The sequence below is a fragment of the Natrix helvetica genome (assembly GCF_964273705.1).
Source record: "Natrix helvetica genome assembly, chromosome: 1".
Classification (NCBI taxonomy): Eukaryota; Metazoa; Chordata; class Lepidosauria; order Squamata; family Natricidae; genus Natrix; species Natrix helvetica.
The window spans coordinates 91,633,601-91,655,763 of NC_138548.1; the positions used below are offsets into that span (position 1 = coordinate 91,633,601).

General features: G+C 39.0%; 1 protein-coding gene across 7 annotated transcripts in view; it reads left to right on the forward strand.

The window, feature by feature from the left end:
• Window positions 1-2,966: 2,966 nt before the first annotated feature.
• The window catches only part of NAV2 (neuron navigator 2), a 316,849-nt gene continuing 297,652 nt past the window's right edge, over window positions 2,967-22,163 (forward strand). For all 7 annotated transcript variants that reach the window (XM_081938830.1, XM_081938823.1, XM_081938824.1 and 4 more), the window contains exon 1: window positions 2,967-3,298. In XM_081938830.1, the coding sequence (XP_081794956.1) occupies window positions 3,038-3,298 (261 nt within the window). In that variant the 5' untranslated portion in view covers window positions 2,967-3,037. The remainder of the gene's footprint in view (window positions 3,299-22,163) is intronic.

Consider the following 22,163-nt stretch of genomic DNA (forward strand, 5'->3'; position numbering starts at 1 on the left):
CTACTGGTTCTTCAGAACCGGTCATAACTTGCTGAATGCCACCTCTGGTTCTAGTCTCATCTTTGACAAGAAAGCCAGCTGGGTGATCTTGAGCCAGTCACTCTCAATCCAACCCACCTCAAGGGCTGTTGTTCTGACTTGACTGGTTTGCTTTGATGTCCTAAGATAAATCCAAAGTTAAGTGGGCTCAACAAATCAACAACTGTCAGCAATCATCAGAACCTTCATGCCAGGAAAACAAGAGCAAAGATTTTATCACCCGTGATCAGTTTAAAAAACAAAACAAAACAAGGAATTTATAAAAACAGCTCAGGTTGTTTATAAAAGGTGTGGATATACTTCTCTGTTCTTACAATAGTACTAGGCCAGGGTTTTATTTGGACATTGCTATTCAATGCCAGTGTGGTTTCACTTCCTTATACACAATGCTGGAGTATTCATTATAATTAGAAGCATAACTTTGTTGGATCAGACCGAAGTCCAGCTACACCAGTGTTCTTTGCGAAAACGTTTTCGTTGAAGGCATGCTTTGTTCCCCACTCTCTGCTACTCAACAGAGGCTTCTTGTAGTTATCACAAGTGTTAGCCGATAGTGATCTTTCATTATTCTGTCTTAGGACTCCACTGATATAAAACGCCATATGGTACAGAAACAGAGGGCAGGCCTAACTCCCTGAAAGATGATGCAGTTATAAAATACATGCATTTTTGAGACTTATTTTTATTTTTCTTTGTCTTAAATAACAAGATAGATATACGCCCAATGTTATAGAAATCCCACACACCCACTTTACAATCTGTTTCTGTTGCTCCCCTCTGGGAGGAGCTTTCAAAGTATTTCTAGAAGGACTCCCAGATTCTGTAACAGCTTTGTTCCATCCATCTGGTAAACTCACAAGATTTATTTTTCTTGCCATGTACATATATACATTCGAACTAGATTGTGTTATTTGTCATATAATATATGTGGGTATATGCATATTTTTTGTATTTATTGTATTTATTTTGTCATGCTTTTGTAGTGTATATATACACTACATGAGCCTTGGTAGCACAGTGATTAGAATGCAGTACTGCAAGCTACTTCTGCTGACTGCCAGCTGCCAGGAATTTGACAGTTCAAATCTCACCAAGCTCAAGGTTGACTCAGCCTTCCATCCTTCCAAGATTGGTAAAATGAGGACCCAAATTGTTGGGGGCAATATGCTGACTCTGTAAACTGCTTAGAGAGGGCTGTAAAGGACTGTGTAGCGGTATATAAGTCTAAGTGCTATTGCTATATTGGAGGTGGTGAACCTTTTGAGAGCTGAATGCAACGAAATTTCGTTTTAATGTATGCCGATTAGTGTACATTCAAAGTGACAATAAAGTTATTCTAAGAGAAAATAACACTTTAGCTGTGGCCATATTGAATAACCAAAACAGCCTTTCTCTGTATTAGAAACACCAATTTTAGATAGAGAGAACCTGACTCTTTTTCATCTCCGACCTGAGTGGGTTAAATTGCTCAGCCCTTAGTCACAGGCTGGCCGTTGGCATTTTCAGTGGGAGTTTTCCCGTATGACTAGCCAGTGAGGACGGAACCATGATTCACCCTCATGTGTTTTGATTCGAAAGTGCCTTCCTTTCGAGCAACAAACAAAAGACAGGACCGATGGGGAGGAATTTCCGCTTCACGGCGGCGACTACTGCCGCTGCCACCCTCCTCCCGGAGCCTCGCTTGGGTAGCCCCCCGCGCCTCCTTTTTACGCCGCGCCGAAGGAGCCGCCGCGCTGCCGCAGAAGTCAGAGCCCAGATCGGGAGGCAAAAGAGAGAGGGAGAGAGGAGTTTCGTGCCCATCGCTGGAGTTGAAGCGCCGCCCCTTTTGCAGAGCTGTTTTGTTTCTGATTTGAGCGGGGAGGGCCAATCGGAAGCCACGCAGGCTTTTTGCACCGTACTGTCAGATCGCAACCTTCTCCCGCTCCTTCTCATCTGGGCTGCCCCTTCTTTGGCGTCTTCCACGCCGCCGGCTGCCTCGGCTCACGCGCCCCTTTGCGCTTTTTCGCACCCGACGCACGCCTTGGGTTGCCGCTCGGCTCTCGAGCCCCTCTCCAGCGCCAGGGTCAAAATATATATATATATGAGACTGACGCTTTGACAAGCTACCGCATTCTCCGTCTGGGTTTTTTGACGCGCAACAGCACAGCAGCAGCAGCGGGAATAGCAGCATCGCCGGCTCGAGAAATGCCGTTGCCACCAGCAGCCTTTCCGATTTAAATGTCATCCGCGGGCAGGTCTCTCTGCCTCTCTGCTGCGGCGCCGTTGCTCTCGTGCACCGACACTAAAGCTTAAGAAGCTCCGATCCTCTCAGGCTGGTATCCAAGGCCGTCCTCCTCTGCTAGGAGGGCTGAGCTACGTCTGTCTCTGGGCTAAGGCTGAAGACAGACAGGCATATTAAGTCTGGCGATCCTCTCTGCTAGGCTGGGGCGGGCGCGCAGACCCAGCCAAGCCACCCGAAACATATGTTGCAGCAGGTTCCTTTAAAGCAAGACATCCAGGGGGTGGTTCCAGTGACCAGAGAATCGAGTTAAAGTCTCCCATCTTCAAGGAAAGAAGAGAGGAAAAATAGTATTATTATTATTATTATTATTATTATTATTATTATTATTATTATTATTATTATTATTATTATTATTATTATTATTAATAATAATAATAATAATAATAATAAAGTGGCTGCTGACAAGAACCAGCGAGTTAAACATCCCCGGAAGAAGAGGAGGAAGGGAAAAAAGGACAGTGACTGAGAATTGAGGGAGAAGCTACACCAACCCAAGGAAACAGGTGGAAAGGCAGAGGCAGCTCCTGAAAAGAAGTTGCACATTTCAGGGAGAGATTTCCCTTTCTCTTTCCTTTTCCACTGCTTGTTTTTTTTTGGGGGGGGTGGGGTGGGTGGGTGGGAGGGGGGGAGAAGCTATCCTGTAAAACCTATCTTCATCCTCTTCCTTGCTTGCTGCTGTTGTGACAGAGACGCCTTGACAAAGCAGAAGGAGAAAAAATGCCAGCCATCCTGGTAGCCTCCAAAATGAAATCCGGACTACCTAAACCTGTCCATACTGCTAGTCCCATTGTTCACATTCCAGCTGCGAGAACCGTCCCACAGCCCTGTTACCTGAAGTTTGGGAACAAGGTGGAGGTGAACAAGTCATCCTATGCCAGCCAGATCCCCCTCAAATCCCAGAACGGTCACCACGAGAATGCGGGCGATGGCTTCCTTCGGAAGAAGAGTAGCTCCATTGAGAATGGCTTTGACACACAGGTCAGCAAAATGGTGCTAGCATGGGGAGAGCATGGGTGGAGAGGCTGAATCATCTGCAGTTCTGTTCAGCGTGTGTGCATTGTTACTGAAAATGCAGGTTGCAATGGGAAATATAATTGTATTTCTGATGGACCCAGAAACTATGGATGGAATGATATTTTCTCTAACTGTAGAGAAGAGAACTGGCTATTCCTAAATATTCCCTTGATTTATCTTTATAGGAGCTCAAATCTTTTAATAATGCTGGCATGTGTGTGTGTGTGTGTGTATGTATATATTGCTTTGTTTGGGGGGCTGGTGCATTTAAATGCTGTTTGTTAAGGATTTTTTTGCAGTGGGTGTGTTTCTGCATTTTACTGTGAGCACCTGGAGAACTGCTGGGGCAGCTACCTAGTGTGGTGGCTCTGATGTATGCGGCTGAGCATCATGCAGCAGGGCAAGCCATGCAAGTGTGTAGCAAAGATTACTGCCTTTACAATTACACGTTCAGCAGTCACTTACGGGGTAAAGCTACAATAAATGTTCAATACAATACAATCTTGAATGTTCCTGCATTTAAAGGCATCCCTATAGACACATATACAAATACACAGAGATATCTATATGTATGAGGGAATGTATGTGTGTGTGTGTGTGTGTGTGTGTGTGTGTGTGTTTATTCATAGATATAATTGATTTCTAATATGCAGCATTGCCTGAAGCCATATTTGGATGCCTTTTTAAATGCTGTTGCTCTATATTATGGAGTCTGCAATACTCCATGTTCCAGCTTGTTTTATTTTAGCAAGTGTACTAGTATTTTTAGCATGGCTCAGATTGTCGCTATGTAACTAGTGCCTGAATATGGCTCAAGAACAGTGAAAACAGACAGTAAATGCTCATATACTACTGGAGGAGCAGAGCAGATGGTTTGCCGCCACTAAGGTGACTAATTAATATTAGCTAGACTGAGATTGCCGTGAAGACAGATCGTCGGCTTGGTTTTACTGCAAACCTATTCTGCAGCTGCTTGAAGCATCTCACAAGAAGCACAGCCATGTTTGGGTGGGAAGTTGCATGGTTGAAGAAGAATTGTATTGCTGCCTTTTTCCCACCGTAGGAAATACTGGGTCGTTCTTGTCAATCTGGGGTTTGCAGGTGGCAACCTCAGAACCTGTCCTGCTGAGGAACAAGAGTCTGCCTGCTGTCAACCTAGCATGGCTTCCTGCCCTGCTTTTTCCATGCTGGCAGATAAAGTGATGTATTGAGTTCAGTTTGTGAGGCTACAGCAAGTCCTGAGGGCTTGAGAATTGGGAGGGAGAGGTGAGGGTGTCAGTAGTAATAGGCAAGCTTTGCATCAGACTCTCTGGAAGGAGGTCCAAATTCTTTTTTTAAAGTTCTTTGAGTTGTCCTAAAATCTTCAGGGCAATCTCACTCTAAAAATTAAAAAGAGTGGAGAGTTCAGTGATGTGCATGTGATCCGATATTGATATGAGCAATGAGATGATGACTTACAAAGGCTTTCAAAGCTGAGTGGGCATTTGTTGGTGGCATAATACATGCTGAACATTGAACCACTATATGGTCAATATTTTAGGAATTCAAAATTGATTCAGTTAGCTCTAATTGGGATTTTTCTTTGTTGTGAAATGGGGGTGGTGAAACAAATAGGATACCTTGTATGCCACATGGGGAAACTTTTCACATTTGCAGATTGTAACAGTTTGGTAGTATTTTATCTAACAAGAGGTTCAGTCAGCCTCTGGACTAGTAGTCCTAGTGAATCTTCATTGATAGAAATCTTAAATTCTTAACCTCAGCTATTGATCAAGTCTATTGGTCTGTCCTTGGCAATCTACCAGGCCTGTTTTCATTTAGCCATTTTTAATATTCTTTTTCACCAAATAGGTGTTTCTCTAATGATTGTGTTAAATCAGTTGTAAGCCAACTGGAATTCAAAGCTATGTTTTTCTATTGGTAAGTATTGGTATTAATATAAGCCTGGGATCATCTATGGGAACTCTACAAATAAATTAATTTGGTATGCCAAGTCATTTGCATTGGGAGTACCTTTGTGGTTCATCCAACCAGTTGTATAATTTATTCTTTTTTCCTTGCCTATCTCTTTCTCATCATAAATAACATTAGGCAGACATTTTGAATCTAGGATGAGATTCTGTCAGCCAATCCAAGAGTAGTATATGAAAATAAAATCTAGCAACCTGAAGCTCTTTGTACTTTAAAAAAGCATCTTGTTTCTAGAATATATTTTGCAGAATATAGATGACTGAAGTCACTGAACTTACAATATAACTGTGAGTTGTAAAAGCCTTATAATGGAAGAAATGATGTTGGTCATGGCATAAATGCTTCAATCTGATAAAAGAACTGATGTATAAGTCACCAGCAAGGACTATCTGTATTTTATTGAGTCTTTTGACTACAGGAACACAAGCCTTGAGCTCATCTTCACAGTCCAATTGCATTTTGGATTGAAGCAACTAAAGAATTTGACAAGTGGAAAAAAATGACCCTTCACCACTGAGTTTCTTTTAGAAACATATGCGCATCAATAGATGCAGAGTTATTAGGATGGTGGAATCATTATGTTTTAGGCATGCTCCTGGGCTTTGAAGAAGAAAGGTTGCTAGAGGGTCTGGAATCTGTGAACAGCTAGGAAACATAGGCAGTTGTGTTGTAACAGATCAGATGATTTCTCCCCTGGGACCACCATTTCTGCTTTGAGGAACAGTGTGGCTGTCCAGTTTCATCAGCAGAGATTCTTCCTATTACCTGCAACCTGACCCTTTTGAGACAAAAAGTCTAGGAGTACATCTTTATGCCAAACATCTTGTATATGTGGAAATGTGCAAACCATGGGTGATAACAAAGATACCTTTTGGAAATCCCTAAATCTAGTTAACGAAGCTTGTTTTCCTTCTCTCATCATTCTCCTTGGTATTTCCTCTTTTACAATAATAGGCTTAAACTAATGCTAATATTTGACCACAGATATTCATTTGGATGTACATTTCTGTATTCTCACTGAACTTTTATGTGAATGATTTCTGGTGCAGATTGAGCAAGAGAATCATGCTCACATGATCCAATTTATTCTCCAGTGAAAACTAGTCACCAAAGATGGCCATAGGAAAACTAGTTGAGTGAACCATAGTTTTCACTTGACAATAAATTGGATAATTAATGGATTATTGCCAGAAACTGGAAGTAAACTCTGGTTTCCAGCACAAAACAAATATTGTAAGTTATGCTCACATGACCATGGGATGCTGTAAACCACCATAAATGCAGATTGATTGCCGAACGCCCAAGATGACATAACTGTGGGAGACTGCAGAACTTTGAATCTGGGTTGTAAGTACCTTTTTTGGGTTCCATCATAACTTCGAACAGTCACTAAGTGACTCGTCATTAAGTGAAGATTACCTGTAATGAATCTTTTGTTGCTGTATCTTCTGTCCTACTTGCTTGTCTTAATAGTACATCATAGATTTGCCTTCATAGATGTGCAGCTATAGAAATTTGATTAGTCAATAAATAAATAGATAAAGAGCTTCAGAGATTGGATACTGTAACTCCCCACTGACCTATGGGTGACACCAGCAAAAAGGACACGCAATAAAATCAGGAGAAGTCCATTAATGCCAAGCATTGATTCTGGCTCTAATAGAATGGATATTACTATTTTCCAACAGAATCGTAACTTGCTTATTTTAAATTTCTATTTAAGCATAGAGTTCTAAGCAGTATATCAACAGGTGTCAAACAAAAACTGATCCAGGAATGTGTTTACTTCTGAAAGATTGTTTTATTCTTTGGCACAAATTTTGGGGACTACTGCCCTCTATACTTTTTTTTCCATTTCAACACTGAAATGATCCCACATGCTTATTTAGAAATGTCCTAAGAATAGAACATACACAGACACACACACAAAGCTTACTTCCACTGAGAATGTCTTTTTTCCTTTCTTCTTCAGAGGTAATTATATTTAGCCCCCTTTCCCCCATTAAAAAAAAAGCAGAACCATTCTTTTGCAGTGTAGGTCTAGATTTCAGCTGATTTTTGATTTCCAAGCATGGTAACCATTAAGATGCTGTTGATAGCATCAACCTACATCTACTTGATTTTTCTAATGCCTCTATGCCTGTTCTGTGGCCTCAGAGGCATTATGAAGCAAGGTGGATTGATATTAAACAATTTATGTACGTGCAAGATCAACACAGCTTAGTAAAGTTGTTTATACCACTCCAAGTTATTATATTCACTGTATAGTTTTTAATCCTAAAAAGTGAAACTGGCATGGAACCTGTGTTCCTTTCTAAAGTGTTGGCATTTGCTCAACTCTGCCTTAGGATGTAATACAGGTATTAAATCAGAAAGTTCTTATAAGTTAATACCACTCTGGTTGGATTATTGGCTAACTGGTGATGAAAACTCTTGAAACAATATAATATATTCCAAAATCTCAAACCCAAATATAATTTTGTATAATGTACTACATTATACAATCAGCAAGAGAATTTCTTTCTACAAGAGTATTCTGGAAGTCCAATTTATAAGACCCCATTGAAGTCTGTAAGATACTAGTTCAATTTATAGATATATGATTAGGTAATATATAGCATCTTTAAATGAATTTAAATGATCAGAGAAAGATGAATTGCATCCTACTGTACTGAAGGAATGTGATTATGAATTGACTGAAACTTCATGTATTATCTCTGAAAAATCCTGGAGAACTAATAAAATGCCATATAACCAGGTCAGATCAAATATCAGTATCTTCAAAAATAGAGAAAAAGAAGATTTGGGGAGTTATACAGTAGATCTGGAAAGAATCTAGAACATATTATAAACATTGATTTATAATCAACAATATCACAATTACTGGAAGTAAGCATAGTTTTTCAAAGCAAATGCTGTTCAGGCTAAACGTATCTCATTTATTTTTATCAGGAAACTCCTTTAGTTGATAGTGAGAATACAGTAAATGTGATATATCTTGATTTCAGCAAAGCATTGACAAAGTACAGCATGATATTCTGATAAGCAAACTACTTAACTGTACATTGGCTAGCATGACAGCTGAGTGAATACACAGCATGACAACTAAGTGGATACAAGATCATACCCAAAGAGGTCTCACCAGCTTTTCCTTTGTGTATCAAATGTATTAAAAATAACAAATTTCATAGAAAAGTGTGTTTGGTTTTTCCACAAAATCAAACACACAGGAATAGAATGGGGAATATCTGTCCTAGTAATGATACTACTTATATGAATTTGGAGTAATATCAATTGGTTGCAAACTAAGGTTGAGTTTGTAATGTTCTAGAGAAAAAAAGGAAGGAGGGAAATAAGGTTTTTTTTTAAAACATTCCAGAGAGCAAGATATATAAAAAATGAATTTAGATTAAAGGAGGATAGCCATGTTTGTATGTTAGGGGAAAAAATTAAATTATAAGGGCAATTTGATAATGGCACAGATTACCGAAAATGTGGTGGATTTTCTTTTGTGTTCTAGAAGGCTATTTGCTAGGGATTATTTCACATGGAATCCTACTGAGCAGTAGTTGGATTCAGTATCCTAAAACGTCTCTTCCAACTGTAAGATTCTGTGACAGGTTTACTATTATTTCTAGATAATAAGAGTCTCTCTCTCCCCGTGTGTGTGTGTGTGTGTGTGTGTGTGTGTTTGTAAATAATACAGTATATAACACAGACATGTTATTAAATAATTTTAAAAAGAAATTATTTCAATACAAATTTCGAAAGACAAAATTAAAGAAAATAAAGAAAAGTAATACATAAGTGAAAAAGTACACCAAAAAAAACCCCAAATAGATTTTTTTAGAAGATTACAGTAATAATTTTTCTGTCTAGAGAATAGAAAGAAGAAAAAGAAGGAAAGAAAAGTGGCTTCCGGTATTCTTAACAGTGATTACAAGTACATTTATATTTTACCCTCTCAGAATTAGAGTTCATTGATAATAATAAAAGTTTTGATTTTACTCTACATTTCTGTTTCTGGTGATAACTTAGTATGTTGTTATAGGCCTTTGAACTTAGCTCCTTTGCCTAGTCTGCTCAGTATGCAATCTGTTATCGTCTAGGAACAGAACTGAATTTAGCCCCTAGATCCTCTCCATTGCTGAGATGAGGGAAACTGTGGCTCTAAAGCCTCTCCACCATGATTGGCTCTTGCCTTTTCCTTGCTCTTCTCTTCCTTTTGCTTTCTTTATATAATATATCTGCTACATCTGCCTTCAAAGATGCACAAGGTGACAATTGTGCTCTAAAAGGAGACCCAGGTCTCACCAACCTTAAATCAAAACATCCAGGGCAGGGACAAACTAGTCAAAACTCACTGAAAGGTCTGATAGAATAAGCACCATATGTCCTCTCTGCTCGTAGCCACAAGAGGCATCTGAGGGGAAGTGATCCATTTGACCCTTGGCTGAATTTTCACTCCAATAGCTGTGTTTTCAGTCTAGCCTGCTGTACCCCTTTTCATGGACTGAACTAAAGATTAAACCAATCTTCCAACTCCAAATTGTTTACCTAGCTAAAAATACATTGGTCTACTATTATTTTTAGAAATGCTATATATCAAGCATATAAATTGGCAGTCTCAATGAGTATTATTAGGCATGGCTTGTTGGTACATTTTGTAACAGGAAGCTGGTGGTTTTCCATTTACCATATACTGGAATATAGTCAAACACTTGTTACTAAACTGGCAAGTCTCTCGGATAATTTGGAAAACCATTCCTTCTGAATCATTTTGTGAACTTTGGCTTGTTTTGGGAAATAAAATTGCTGAATCTAGCTTGTGATTTCCCTTCAGTACACTTTGCTGATAAGGAATATTTGTTTTATTATTACATCTGCTATTATGAGTTACCCATTCAACTATTTAAAAACATGTTCATGCTTGCATTTATTTCTAACATGCATGTTTTTCTACACATTCGTTGATTTGGAAAACGGAACGTTGAAAATGACTTTGGTTGCTGTAATCACTAGTTGCTCTAAGACAAGTTTTTGTCTCAGAGGAAATTAAAAACCTGTCATATAATTGATGATGAAATCTAGAGTGAACCAAAAATTCTGACTAAACTTTCATTTGTTGTTTTTATGATTGCAAATCATATTAGATATTCTCAAGAGGTATCGCCTTCACTTCTATTTGTGTTGTATTCTAAGGTGTTGCTTAATGTGACACCTTAAAAGTGGCAAAGAGATAGACAATAGCTAATTGTCAGCTGCCAGAGGGCAGCAATTGTAACACTTGATTTGCACGAATAGTTTTAGTGTAGGATGTGCTGAGAAGAGGAAAAGTACAGAAAATGGAGCCATTGCATTTCTTGAGGTTTGCTAGATGGACAGGGCACAACTGTATTGATTATGAGGGATTTGTGAGGATAAGGATCTTTGGAGGTAACTGGATACCCAACCAGTCATAGGATAATTATGTACTTTGCCATTGTGTCAAGACACAGCATAAACCCCTGATCTGGGCTGGACACTTGATTTTTCAGGCTTAACACGTTTTTAGTTTGGAGGATGCATCATACCATTTTCCCAGATGACTGATTTAATGCAATCGCAAAGTTAAGATCAATAAAAGAAAAATGTACTGATACAGAAATGCACTACCAAATGTATGAGAACTAAAGAAGTGAAATGTCTTCAAGCAAAACAAAGGAAGTCCAGCTGCCTTTTGAAAAAGCACCTTTGGCATAACAGAAGAGTAAATGATTTGCTTGCATTAACAACAGACAAACACCAGTATTTTTCTCAAGAGCTTACCACCACTAAAAAGACACATGCACGAAGATGCACCCACACATGTAATGTAAACATATTTGTACAAACACACATGTATGTGTATGCACACAAATGCATTCCTGCTTATTTATCAACCTTTATATACCTATTTGAATTATAGGCAGCTTATAATACAGGAGATAAAAATATATAATTATGGCATATGTTCATAAAACCAATAAATAATAAAGCCAGTAAAAGTTATAACCCTGCCACCCAAGTCTGTTGCCTATTATTTTTCCCTTTAGTATATTAATATTAGTACAAATAGGATCCAATTAGTTGTCCCTCCTCTGTGAGGTGACTCAGGCTCTTTCTCCTCTCCTGTATAACCTTTATATAAAACCACTGAGGGAGGCTGTTAGATTCGGGCAAGGAGAGGACAGACTCCAGACGATCGTGACAACAGCTCTTTATTTAGTCAAGTAGATCTGATCCAGCTGAATACGGGGTCGTGCAGCTCCCCTTTTATGGGGAGCTGGCAGACCTCCTGACCAATCAGAGGAACCCTTTGTTCCCGCCTAAACGGCGGACCTGAGTGAAGCCTACAGCAGTTTATGCAAATATCTAACAGAGGCCATTCGGTGGCGTGGGGTGACATCAACGTGCTGATGATATACAGCTTTGATGATATCTAGCCACTTGAGTGAAGCCTTGGAGATTCTATCTCTATGCTTAGAGGGTATAGGGGCCGGATGGGACACAATAGGCTTCAGTTCAGTGCCCAAGCAAAACAGGGACCCCTGGTTCTCAGGACCTTCCATTTTTGATTCTGGGTGCAGTGGCAGTGCCCCAGATAGACCTGGTGGACAATATGGGAGACCTCCTGAACTCATGGTTCCAGCTTAAAAACCAGGTGGCAGCTGTGGGTAGGAGGACTTTTGCACAGTTTAAACTGTGTGTCAATTGTACCCATTGACCGAAAGCCCTGTTTACAGTGTCCTTCATACACTTGCAAACTCCAGCTGGACTACTGCAATGCACTTTACATGGGATTGCCCTTCAAGAGTATTCAGCTGGTGCAAAATGTGATGGTTCTTGGCACATGTGATACTACCCACTGTGAACTAGATTGGATTCTGGTGTGCTGAGTTACTTAAGGGACTATCTCTTCTCAGTTGTTTCTACCCATCCTATCTGATCTGTATTATACATCTTTGCTTACGCATCTTCCTATTGTTCCACCCGCACCAGTGCAGATTGATTGATTGATTGATCTATCAATCAAAAGATGAAAAGTGTAAGCAGTATGCTCCATCCCATATTTGGGTAGACCTGGTTGCCCTGATAGACCAGTCTCACCAGAAAAAAAACACTTAATCAGATGAATATACCTACAGTTTCTCTTCCGCTTACAACAATTAAAATATCCTTGACACATATAATATTCACTGTAAACAATAAGCTAAACTTTCCAAGGCAAATAGTGCAACAAGAGCACCATGCATCCTTTGGCTCTAATAAATTAATGATGTTCCTAAATACGATACTGTAATTCTAAGGCAATATATAAATAGCACATAATTTGCCCGACCTAATAGCAAGACAGCAAATACATCTATCTACAGCTGGGGTTTTATTGCTTTCTGGAAGTCAGTCAGAATGGGAGCTAATCCATGCCCAAGGTTCCATAATGTCAATGCTGTGATAGTAAAACATTGTCTCCTATCCTCTATCCCTTTGCCTCATGGGATGGGAGCTTATTTGGAATTTCTTCTGTCATATACAGTCAGTTCGGGAGATGGCAGTACTGGTGAGATAACTTGATGCCAAGCCTCATAGGGCTTTGCAGGTCAAAGACATGTTCCATTAAAAAGCAAAGAGAATTGTGTGAGTCTGTCTAAACTTTGCAAGCAATATTTTACCTCCAAAGATATCAATTCTCTAAAGCAAATGTCTCATTTGGCAAGTCAAACTGCCCTAGGCTTGCCAAGTTATTTTAAAATGAAAGAAATAAAATGCCACAGTTTCCTCTCCCTTTTCATGGCAATATTTATACAATAACATAAACATTAAATATTTGAAAATGTACCAACCTTTTATGACACCCCATTTCAGTTTACTGAGGCAGCCATCAGCGGCTGTTGTGGGCCAGCTTGACATTTCAATTCCAGTGTCATTTGTGAACATTAGGAATCAAAGGTGCTGAAAAACTTGAGCCCAGTTATTCATATGGCCACAAAAATGAACTGACTGGCAAAGTAAAACTCAGGTTGTCAAGTGGGCTGTCAAGGTGCCAACAGGGGATTATAGAATCATGGAATAATAGGCATATTATGTTTTGCACAGCAAATTATTTTCTTCATTCTGATTCTGTTGCCAAGGAAAATTACTGATACCATCTTTAGCCTGCCTACCTATCCACCTGCATGCTTGAATCCTGAATAAATCCTACCTGCCCCATATATCAGCTTGTAGTACAAAGAATGAGAACAGTAGTTTGGCCAAGGGTAGCTTAGTTACAGCGTTGAAATAAGATTTGAACCTAGATATATTCCTGGCTCACATTCATATCTTAGCCTTTGTATTACATCTGTCCTTATAATATGTTCAGTTGTATCCAAGATTTTTGAGCAAATGTATTCAATTACTCTTCCACAAAATTCTCAAAATGAAGCTGCTATGATTGCCATTTTGAAGATGCCAAGAAATATGTGATGTAGCAAGCCCAAGAGAATTTTGTTTTCAGAAAATCAATTTTTAATTAATTCAGTGGAACTTAAGTGCCCCTGCAGCTGTGCAGGCACTGGATTTTAGACTAAATAAGCAACTTGAACATTTTAAAATGGAATTAGTTAGCACAGTTCCATTAAATTCTGTAATGATTGTTTTGCATGCAATTATTATCCCTAAGGACTAGAGGAATAATTGTCTCAGAGACTCTGTCTTTCATCAATATAAATTAAAAGTTAGTCTTACATGTTTTATTGCTTCAACTAATTTCCATTAATCACCATAATGTCTACAGCTAGGCCAGTGCTGATTAACTGCAAGTCTAGCTTGTGAAGTAACTTTCAGAGTAGGGTTGTAAACTATTTTCAAGGATGACAAACATGTATAATTGCCAATTCCAGGACAGAATCCCCTGGACTAAAAGTGCTTTTTCCCCACCTATTTTGCATTCAGAACACAACAGCAAGTCAAATGAAGCCTTAAAGAAGTTTGTTTTATATGGCCAGTGGGGAAGAGCCGTCCAATGTGGGAAATTCAAGATGCATGCCTGAAGCTTTAGGATCCAGCACTGTAAATGTATATCTTTGAAGGGAGAAATTTCCAAGAGTATTTAGAGAGCAGAATTAAAGATTAAAGAGATTTTCCTATATCATCTGAATCCGTTCCTACTCTACTTTTGCCTACATTAAACGTTTATTAATTAAATTACATTAGATTAAAATGTTGCATTACAAAAACGTCCCTTTAGATCCAGGCTACAGAAATCATGATTCCCACGTTACATCTGTCAGAATTTTAGATTCCTGTAGAGAGGTCAGAGTGGTCAAAAGTTATTTTGTACAGAATCTTTACTACATGAAAATATTCCAAAGTGTCTGTCCAGTGCTAAGTATACTATAAATCAGGTTTATGAGATTTATTTGTAAATGTGACAATATTCTTTTTTTTAAAAAAAAAAGAGGTGCTACATGTAAAACTCCAGTATCATAAACAGGTAAAGGGTTTCTTATTTTTATGCAGGATAAAAATTAAACATAGGTAGTTATTTATTTCCCCATTTTACATTATATCGTTCAATCTATGTGGTTGCTAGGGATCAAAAACAACTTGACGGCAACTACTATTTCTGATAGGTAACAGTCATGAAAATATAGAATGTATACATCGCCCTAGTAAAAAAGATGAATCTTGGCTATTTTTTATAAAGGTGGACAGTGAAGATTAAAGGTAGTTCCCAAGAGAATATAATCCACAGCCACATTTTTGATAAGTATGGAAAGTTGAGACATTTTACAGACATCCTATATGGAACCAATAAAGCCAAAACTCTTATTTGTGATCTATTTTTTTTCTTTTTCTTCAGATTAAAGTTAGAGAAGTTAAGGCACTGAATTGCATGTCCTAGTGGTTTTATCCTTTGAATGTATATTTAAATTGCTAAGAATTTTTCACCTCACTGTAAATTCTTCCAGATGCAGAACTACAATGAGAAATTTTAAACTGTGTTTTATATTCTCTGAAAAAAATTGCTCTCATCAATGTCATTTCTCCATTATATTAGAAAATCAACCTATCGTGGCACGGAATATTGTGAACTTGTTTTAATTTGTAGAACAAAGAAAAATAATTTAAAGTAAGTTGACAAGACCTCCAGCAATTGTGAAGCATTGACAGAAGAAATGTTTGAGAACATCTGACGTACAATTTGTAACAAATGTTGGACCCCCTATCTGGACATTCCAATACTTTGCCTAATTAGAGTCCTCTAACAATGAGAGGATTAAAAATACCACATTGGTCCCCTGCCTCCATGTTAATGATCCCATTACTGTCTTCACTGATGTCTAGGACATGAAGGACGACTATCTGCAATAGTTATAGTCTGATGTACTTATATAAATCCTTAAATATAGACCTATTCATGTAAGGGAGTTTAAAAACCTTGAAGCATAGGCCTGCCATCAAAAATGAAATCTTGAGGTCACATTCTCTGTAGATATATTAAGTCATGAGACGTGTTGGCATGACATGCTGAGCTGCTATACAGCTTAGAGATACACTTGTTCTGCTAATGCTTTGTGCCTGTTGGTGCCTTCTTTCGGTGGCAGAAACTGCCCAGATACTAACCTACCCATCATGCTCTATTCATACATAAGAATGCTAATTCTAATCGCTGTAGAAAATGTAGCTATAGTTTTACAGCAGACTAATGTTTACAGTGGCTGAAACTAGCATGCATTTTGCATTTACATGGAAGTAGAGGTTGTAACTGGTTGATTGGAAGTGAGAATAGGTTTGCTAGACTGCTAGCAACTTCCTCTTATTGGTGCAATTAGTTTTTAGAATCAACTGTTGTGTTAGGGTGGTAAGACACACGGAATCTCTATCCTTATTGCAACCATAGGCTTGTTTAGGATTACTCACTCTTCTACGTAGAAACAATGGAGTTACTTCTCTGAATAGCTGTTGTGATACTTTCCCTATATTCTTCAAGGATAAAATCACATATATTCATATATATTCATTCGTATATTCATTTGGTGTAAGATACCCCATGTACAGAATATAATGAGATGAAAGGTATAACATCTTGTGATATCTGGGATTCATTTAAGCTTGTGGAAAGTAATGGAATGGACAGGATTCATTGCAATATGAATGCTATTGACCATGATTTTGATCCATGCTCCTCCTAGTTCCTTTGTGAATAAATTGTGAATTGCTCAATTCAAAAAGTGTGTGGCTGACTAAAATAGCATCATACCCAGTCATGAACAAGGTAGCGGTGCAGTTCTTTTGAAAAACTATATCTTGATCCAGCCTTTGAAAACTATCACCCTGTCTCCAGCTTCTTCTTTTTATGGTTACAGAGAATATGGTGGCAACTCAACTACAGATCTAGCTGTCTTTCAGTCTAGATTCTGAACTGGTCATGTTCTGGTGAATGACCTAATTTGCTATTTTATGCATGGGATTGCATCCCTCCTGGCCATAACTGACCTCTCAGCTACTTTTGATACTATCAGCTATAGTATTTATTGGGCTACCTATTGAGATTGTGAGTTAAAGGCAATGTTTTGCAGTGGTCCCACTGTTATTTATGAGAGCTAACTCTGGTGATGATAAGAAATATACTAGTCATTTCCAAACAAATCAATATGTACACTCAGTTTCATAAAAGAGACAAAACTCTTCCTCACCAAAAATACATTTAAGGAGTGAATATAAATGTTGCCACCTTAAGTTACCTTAGCAGCCTATTTGAAAATAAAGTACTTGCTGGAATTATTGTACTGTTAACACTTTTAAAATAAATGATATTAATCAGGGTTCTGGAATATATGATCTTTGGATGAATTCTTTCTAGTTGAAGCTTCTAAAAGACAAACTGGCATATCTTAACTTAAATAAAGGAGAGGGAGAAATGGCTTAAGTGGTGATGCTGCAGGATGGAATACCAGAGGACTCAGCTGTAACCCCAATCTTCTTTTAACATAAGATTAAAGCACTCAGTAAATTCATATGCCAGTTTTGGTGAGGCGCAATCCTAAAATATGTGGGAAATCAACTTCTATTTCAATGTCTGGAGATATAATGGAATGTGTGGATGACCCTGGCAGTGATGGGTTCCGGATCCCATTGCAATTGGTACGGTGCAATGGGGCCTGGCATCCACCACATAAATGCGTGCAGCATGCATGCACATACGTGCAGTGCAGGCATGCATCCTACCCTCCAGCGACGCCTCCACGAACCTCCGCAACACTCCAGCTGTTCGGCGGAGCGTCATGCGGGCACCATATGCACCATGCGCAGAAGCGCTGAAGAATTCAAATACAGGTAAGGACGATGGGTGGGCGGGTGGGCCCTCTGGAACACTATACCGGAAGGTACCCGGCGCTCCGGGCAGGCACCGGTACATCTGTACCGGGGCGTACCGCCTGCAACCCACCACTGGACCCTGGGGAATGAGGAGAAGAGATGTTGCTTAGGAAACAATCAGACAAAAAACAGTCAGAGAAAGTAATTCAGGAATGACCTGCCCTAATGGCTCTAGCAGTTAAAAGTGGTGGTGGGAAGTTTGCATTTTTTTTAACTTGCAAGATTCTGTTAAAGCAGCCTTATCATAATGTAAAATCTGTTCATCTAGTCATTTTTCCTGTCTGGTTTTCCTGGCTAACAGGAGGCCATGAGAGGCTGGAGAAATATGTTCAGACTCAGTCCAGGAAAACAGAGATATTCTTAGTGAATAAATATTATGCTGCCATTAGGCTTCTGGGTTTAGCTCTGGATGGAGTTGTTCTTTCCTCAAAAATATCTACAACTTGGAGGTTTTGTCAGACTTGTGGCTTCTGCTGGAACATCAAGTGGAAACCATACTGACAGGGTCCTTCACCAGGACTTCTGAGTCTAATGTATTAATTATAGTTTGTCTGAATGGGCAACCTTGGTACCTTTGGTAATGATTACTCAAATCTTCATTACCACTATTCAGATTATCATAATATGATCTGCATGTCTTGGCTACCTTTGAAAATAATCTGAAAGATTCAGAGGGTCCAAAGCGCACTGGCCAGGTTGCTGGTGGGTGAGAGATTCTAAGCAAGTATTGCAAGTATTTTCTGGAATAGGATGGCCTCCCCTCTATTGGAACAGCCTGCCCCCAAATATGAAGATAGTTCTTATCCTCATGGTCTTGAGAAGCTTGTAAAAATCCTCCCTTGTTGCTTTTGTATGCACCAAAGAGTGGCAGGAATAATTTCATATAATTGGTATTAATTGCATTAATCAATACTTACAGTATTATACTGTTTCATTAATTAGAGTCTATATATCATCTAAAATCCTTTGACTGAGGTAATAAATCCACAAATAAGTAAATAAATTAATCCTGACAGCAGTATGTCCATGTTTTGCTATTCCATATTGGGGAAAAAGTGCCATCCAACTACTTTATTATAATTTACAATAGATAAACAATTGTTTATATAGTAGAAAATGTGGTCAAACATTTTATAGTTTTGGGGCAGAAACTGTATGGCAAAGATAATATATAGCTCTAACTGTTTGTACAAATGCACCATCCCTCCTTTCACTACAGTAGCAAACTGTTTTATCTCAGATAGTCTTCAAGTTACAACCATTCATTATCAATTGTTCAAAGTTACAACATCCCTGAAAAAAACACATACAAGCCTTCTATAATAAAGCACAGTATAGAGTTCAGTAGAAATGTCTTTTCTCGTTGGTGCCTTTGGAAAAAATTCTCAAGGACAGAAACATTTTTTTTTTCATCTTGAAGAGATGATCCTATTTGTATTCAGAATATTTCATTCAGAATATTTCGACTTGGATGATTAAAAAAAAAACCCCGTAGAAATATAAAATTTGGGTACATAAAGTACAAAGAGGAAAATTGTACTGCAGCAATGGATGTTGTGTGGCCTTTCACATATGATTGTACTGCAACTTCAATCGTGTATCACCATTGACTGGATTGCTCAGGCTGATGGGACCTCAAAGTGCCACGTAGTTTTATAGAAGAGTAGGAGAAGGAGAAAGTGCTTCTTTACAGATGGTAAAATGATTTTTGCTAGTAGGAAATTGGTTTTTGTGCTGTTTGTGTGGCTATCAGGGTGTATCAGCAAGATTTTGCTCTTAGGTACAGGTAACCATTATCAATAGACTCTCGCAGTACAGTAAATCTTATTTGCCAACAGTGACTCCTACATGGCAGTTTTGATTTTGGCCCACAATTAAGAGCATTTGGCAAGCTATGATGTGATTAGTCATTTAAGGGGATCAGAGTGGAAATAATGTTTGCTGGTATTGTTTTTTACTTCTCAGGACCCTCTCTTGGTCTGTATATGTATCTACAGATTTGCAGTTCCAGAATGTGTTATACATTTCCTCATTTCCATAGCTGACAAGCACGGCTTATGAGTGGAAAATGTCCAACACTGATGATGATGATGATACATAATATGATGATGATATATACACCTGACCATTCTGCATATTAAAAAAAAATACTAAGCCTTAATTCAGAAATGTTCACATGCAGAAATACATAATAGAGAAGCTGGTTCAGACAATTATCATGTGTAGTCCAACTCATGCAGAGGTCTTCTTGTTTCTGCTCTACATATATAGACATCAGGGCATAAGACTAATTTCTGTAGAGCAGAAATAATAAGACCTCTGCATAATTTGGACTACACATGATAATGATTACACAGAATCTTTTACATATTAACCTATAGGTTCTTTTCTCCGAGGAAGTTCACACTGTGTATTCTAGGATAGGATAAGGATTGGTCACTCTATACCAGTGATGGCGAACCTATGGCACGCGCTGGCCAGCTGAATTCACCTTTTTAAAAGCTATTTTTCGCCTTCCCCAGGCTCCAGAGGCTTTATAGGAGCCTGGGGAGGGCGAAAAGAGCCTCCCCCCCTGGAGGCTTCAGTGAGGCCTCCGGACGGTCCCTGAAGCCTTCGGAACGCTTAAAACCACCCTCTGAGCAAACCGGAAGTGACTTCTGGTTTGCTTGGAGGGTGGTTTTAAGCATTCCGAAGGCATCAGGGAAGACTCCGGGGGGTGGGGAAGGCTCTTTTCGCCCTCCCCAGGCTCCTATAAAGCCTCTGGAGCCTGGGGAGGGCGAAAAAAGCATGTAAAAATGTGGGGGTCATGCGTTGTGTGCGCATGCACACTGGGGGGTCACGTGTTGCATTATGGGTGCGGCACGCCCGCACATGACCCCCCTGCACTCCCCCTACTTGTGGCACGCGAGCCAAAAAAGGTTCGCCATCGCTGCTCTATACAAAGCAGGGTGACGTTTCTTTTAGTGGTGTCCTACTCTTATCTAATGCAGTGTTCCTCAACCTTGGCAACTTGAAGATGGGTGGACTTCAAGTCACTAAGCTTGAGAAACACTAATTTAATGCATTATTTCAATGTATGACCAGCATAACTGGTGAGAACTTGAAATAAGGAAACTAATTACTACATCAATGGATAACATTGAAACTATTCATGCCAATAGTGTTGATAGCATATTTTCCCAGTGCATTTAATATTTACTGAGTTTGTACAATTATATAATAATACATACATACATACACATATATAGAAACATACATGTACAAATACAGTAGCTTGGCTATATAATACACAAACATGAATTATTCCAGTAATTAATGACATACCAGTGACAATTATACTGTTTTTCCAGTCCCATTATATAATTGTCAGCCATTCTGCGGTAAATCAGAAAGGAAACATGACTAATTCTACTTTATTGTAAGGCTACATTAACAGAATCTTGCAAGTCTGAAGGTACAAACTTCCCACCACCACTTTTAACTATCTGATCAATGAAGGCAGGTCCTTCCTAAATTTGTTCCTATGGCTATTAATCCATTTGGGATCCTGCCTCTCTTGTCAGATTGCTTCCTAGGCAGCATCCCTCATCCAACAGCCTGCAAAAAGAAAACTTAGCATATGAAAGGTCAAGCAGATTGGTTTGGCAATTCTAGAGGACCATTTAGTGTCAAATATGTTTTCTTCAATATTCCAGTCTAAACTGAGATCTTCTGGTAGTCATTGCTCCAAGTGCTAACCAGGGCTGTTTAGCTTTTTCTCAAGAACATCCAGAATTGGCCAATTGCTGTGTGTGGAGCATAGAGTCCAATCTTGTGTTTCAGAGATAAGAACAGAGGTGGTTTTTAGCCAGTTCTGACAGGCTCTGGAGAACCAGTAGTGGAAATTTTGAGTAGTTTGGAAAACCAGCAAATAGACTGGTCCCGCCCCCACTGCCTCACACTGATCTTCTTTTGTTGCCCTGAACAGGAGAGTGGAGCTGGAAAGCAGGTTAGTGGGATAGGGAGGGAATGGGGATTTTGCAGTATCATTTCCCTGCCACGCCCACAAAGCCATATCCACAAAGCCACGCCCACAGTACCGATAGTAGAAAAAAAATTGAATCCCACCACTAGATGAGAAATACATCTCTGTCTGAATTTCCGCAATATGCTCACATTATTTATATGCCTCACAATTCCATACGTAGTTTAAGAACAATGCAATTTAGTCTAACAAAACCATAAATAATCAACATTTCAAAATATTTCTCCATCTTCCCTCAAAGGTTTACAGTGGGAAGTAAAAAGAAGCAAGGAAAGAAGAGCATTGGTTAAGTCATTCCAGGGTTGAAACAAACATCATCGTTTTAACTAATTTTAAATTTGCCCAGCTAGTTTGCCTTTCCTTCTATAAACACTTGGGAAATTAAGGGGGAGGGAGAATTAAAGCAGATTGTCTGAAATGGATGGAAGGACATTCTTTCTATTTGGTCATGAA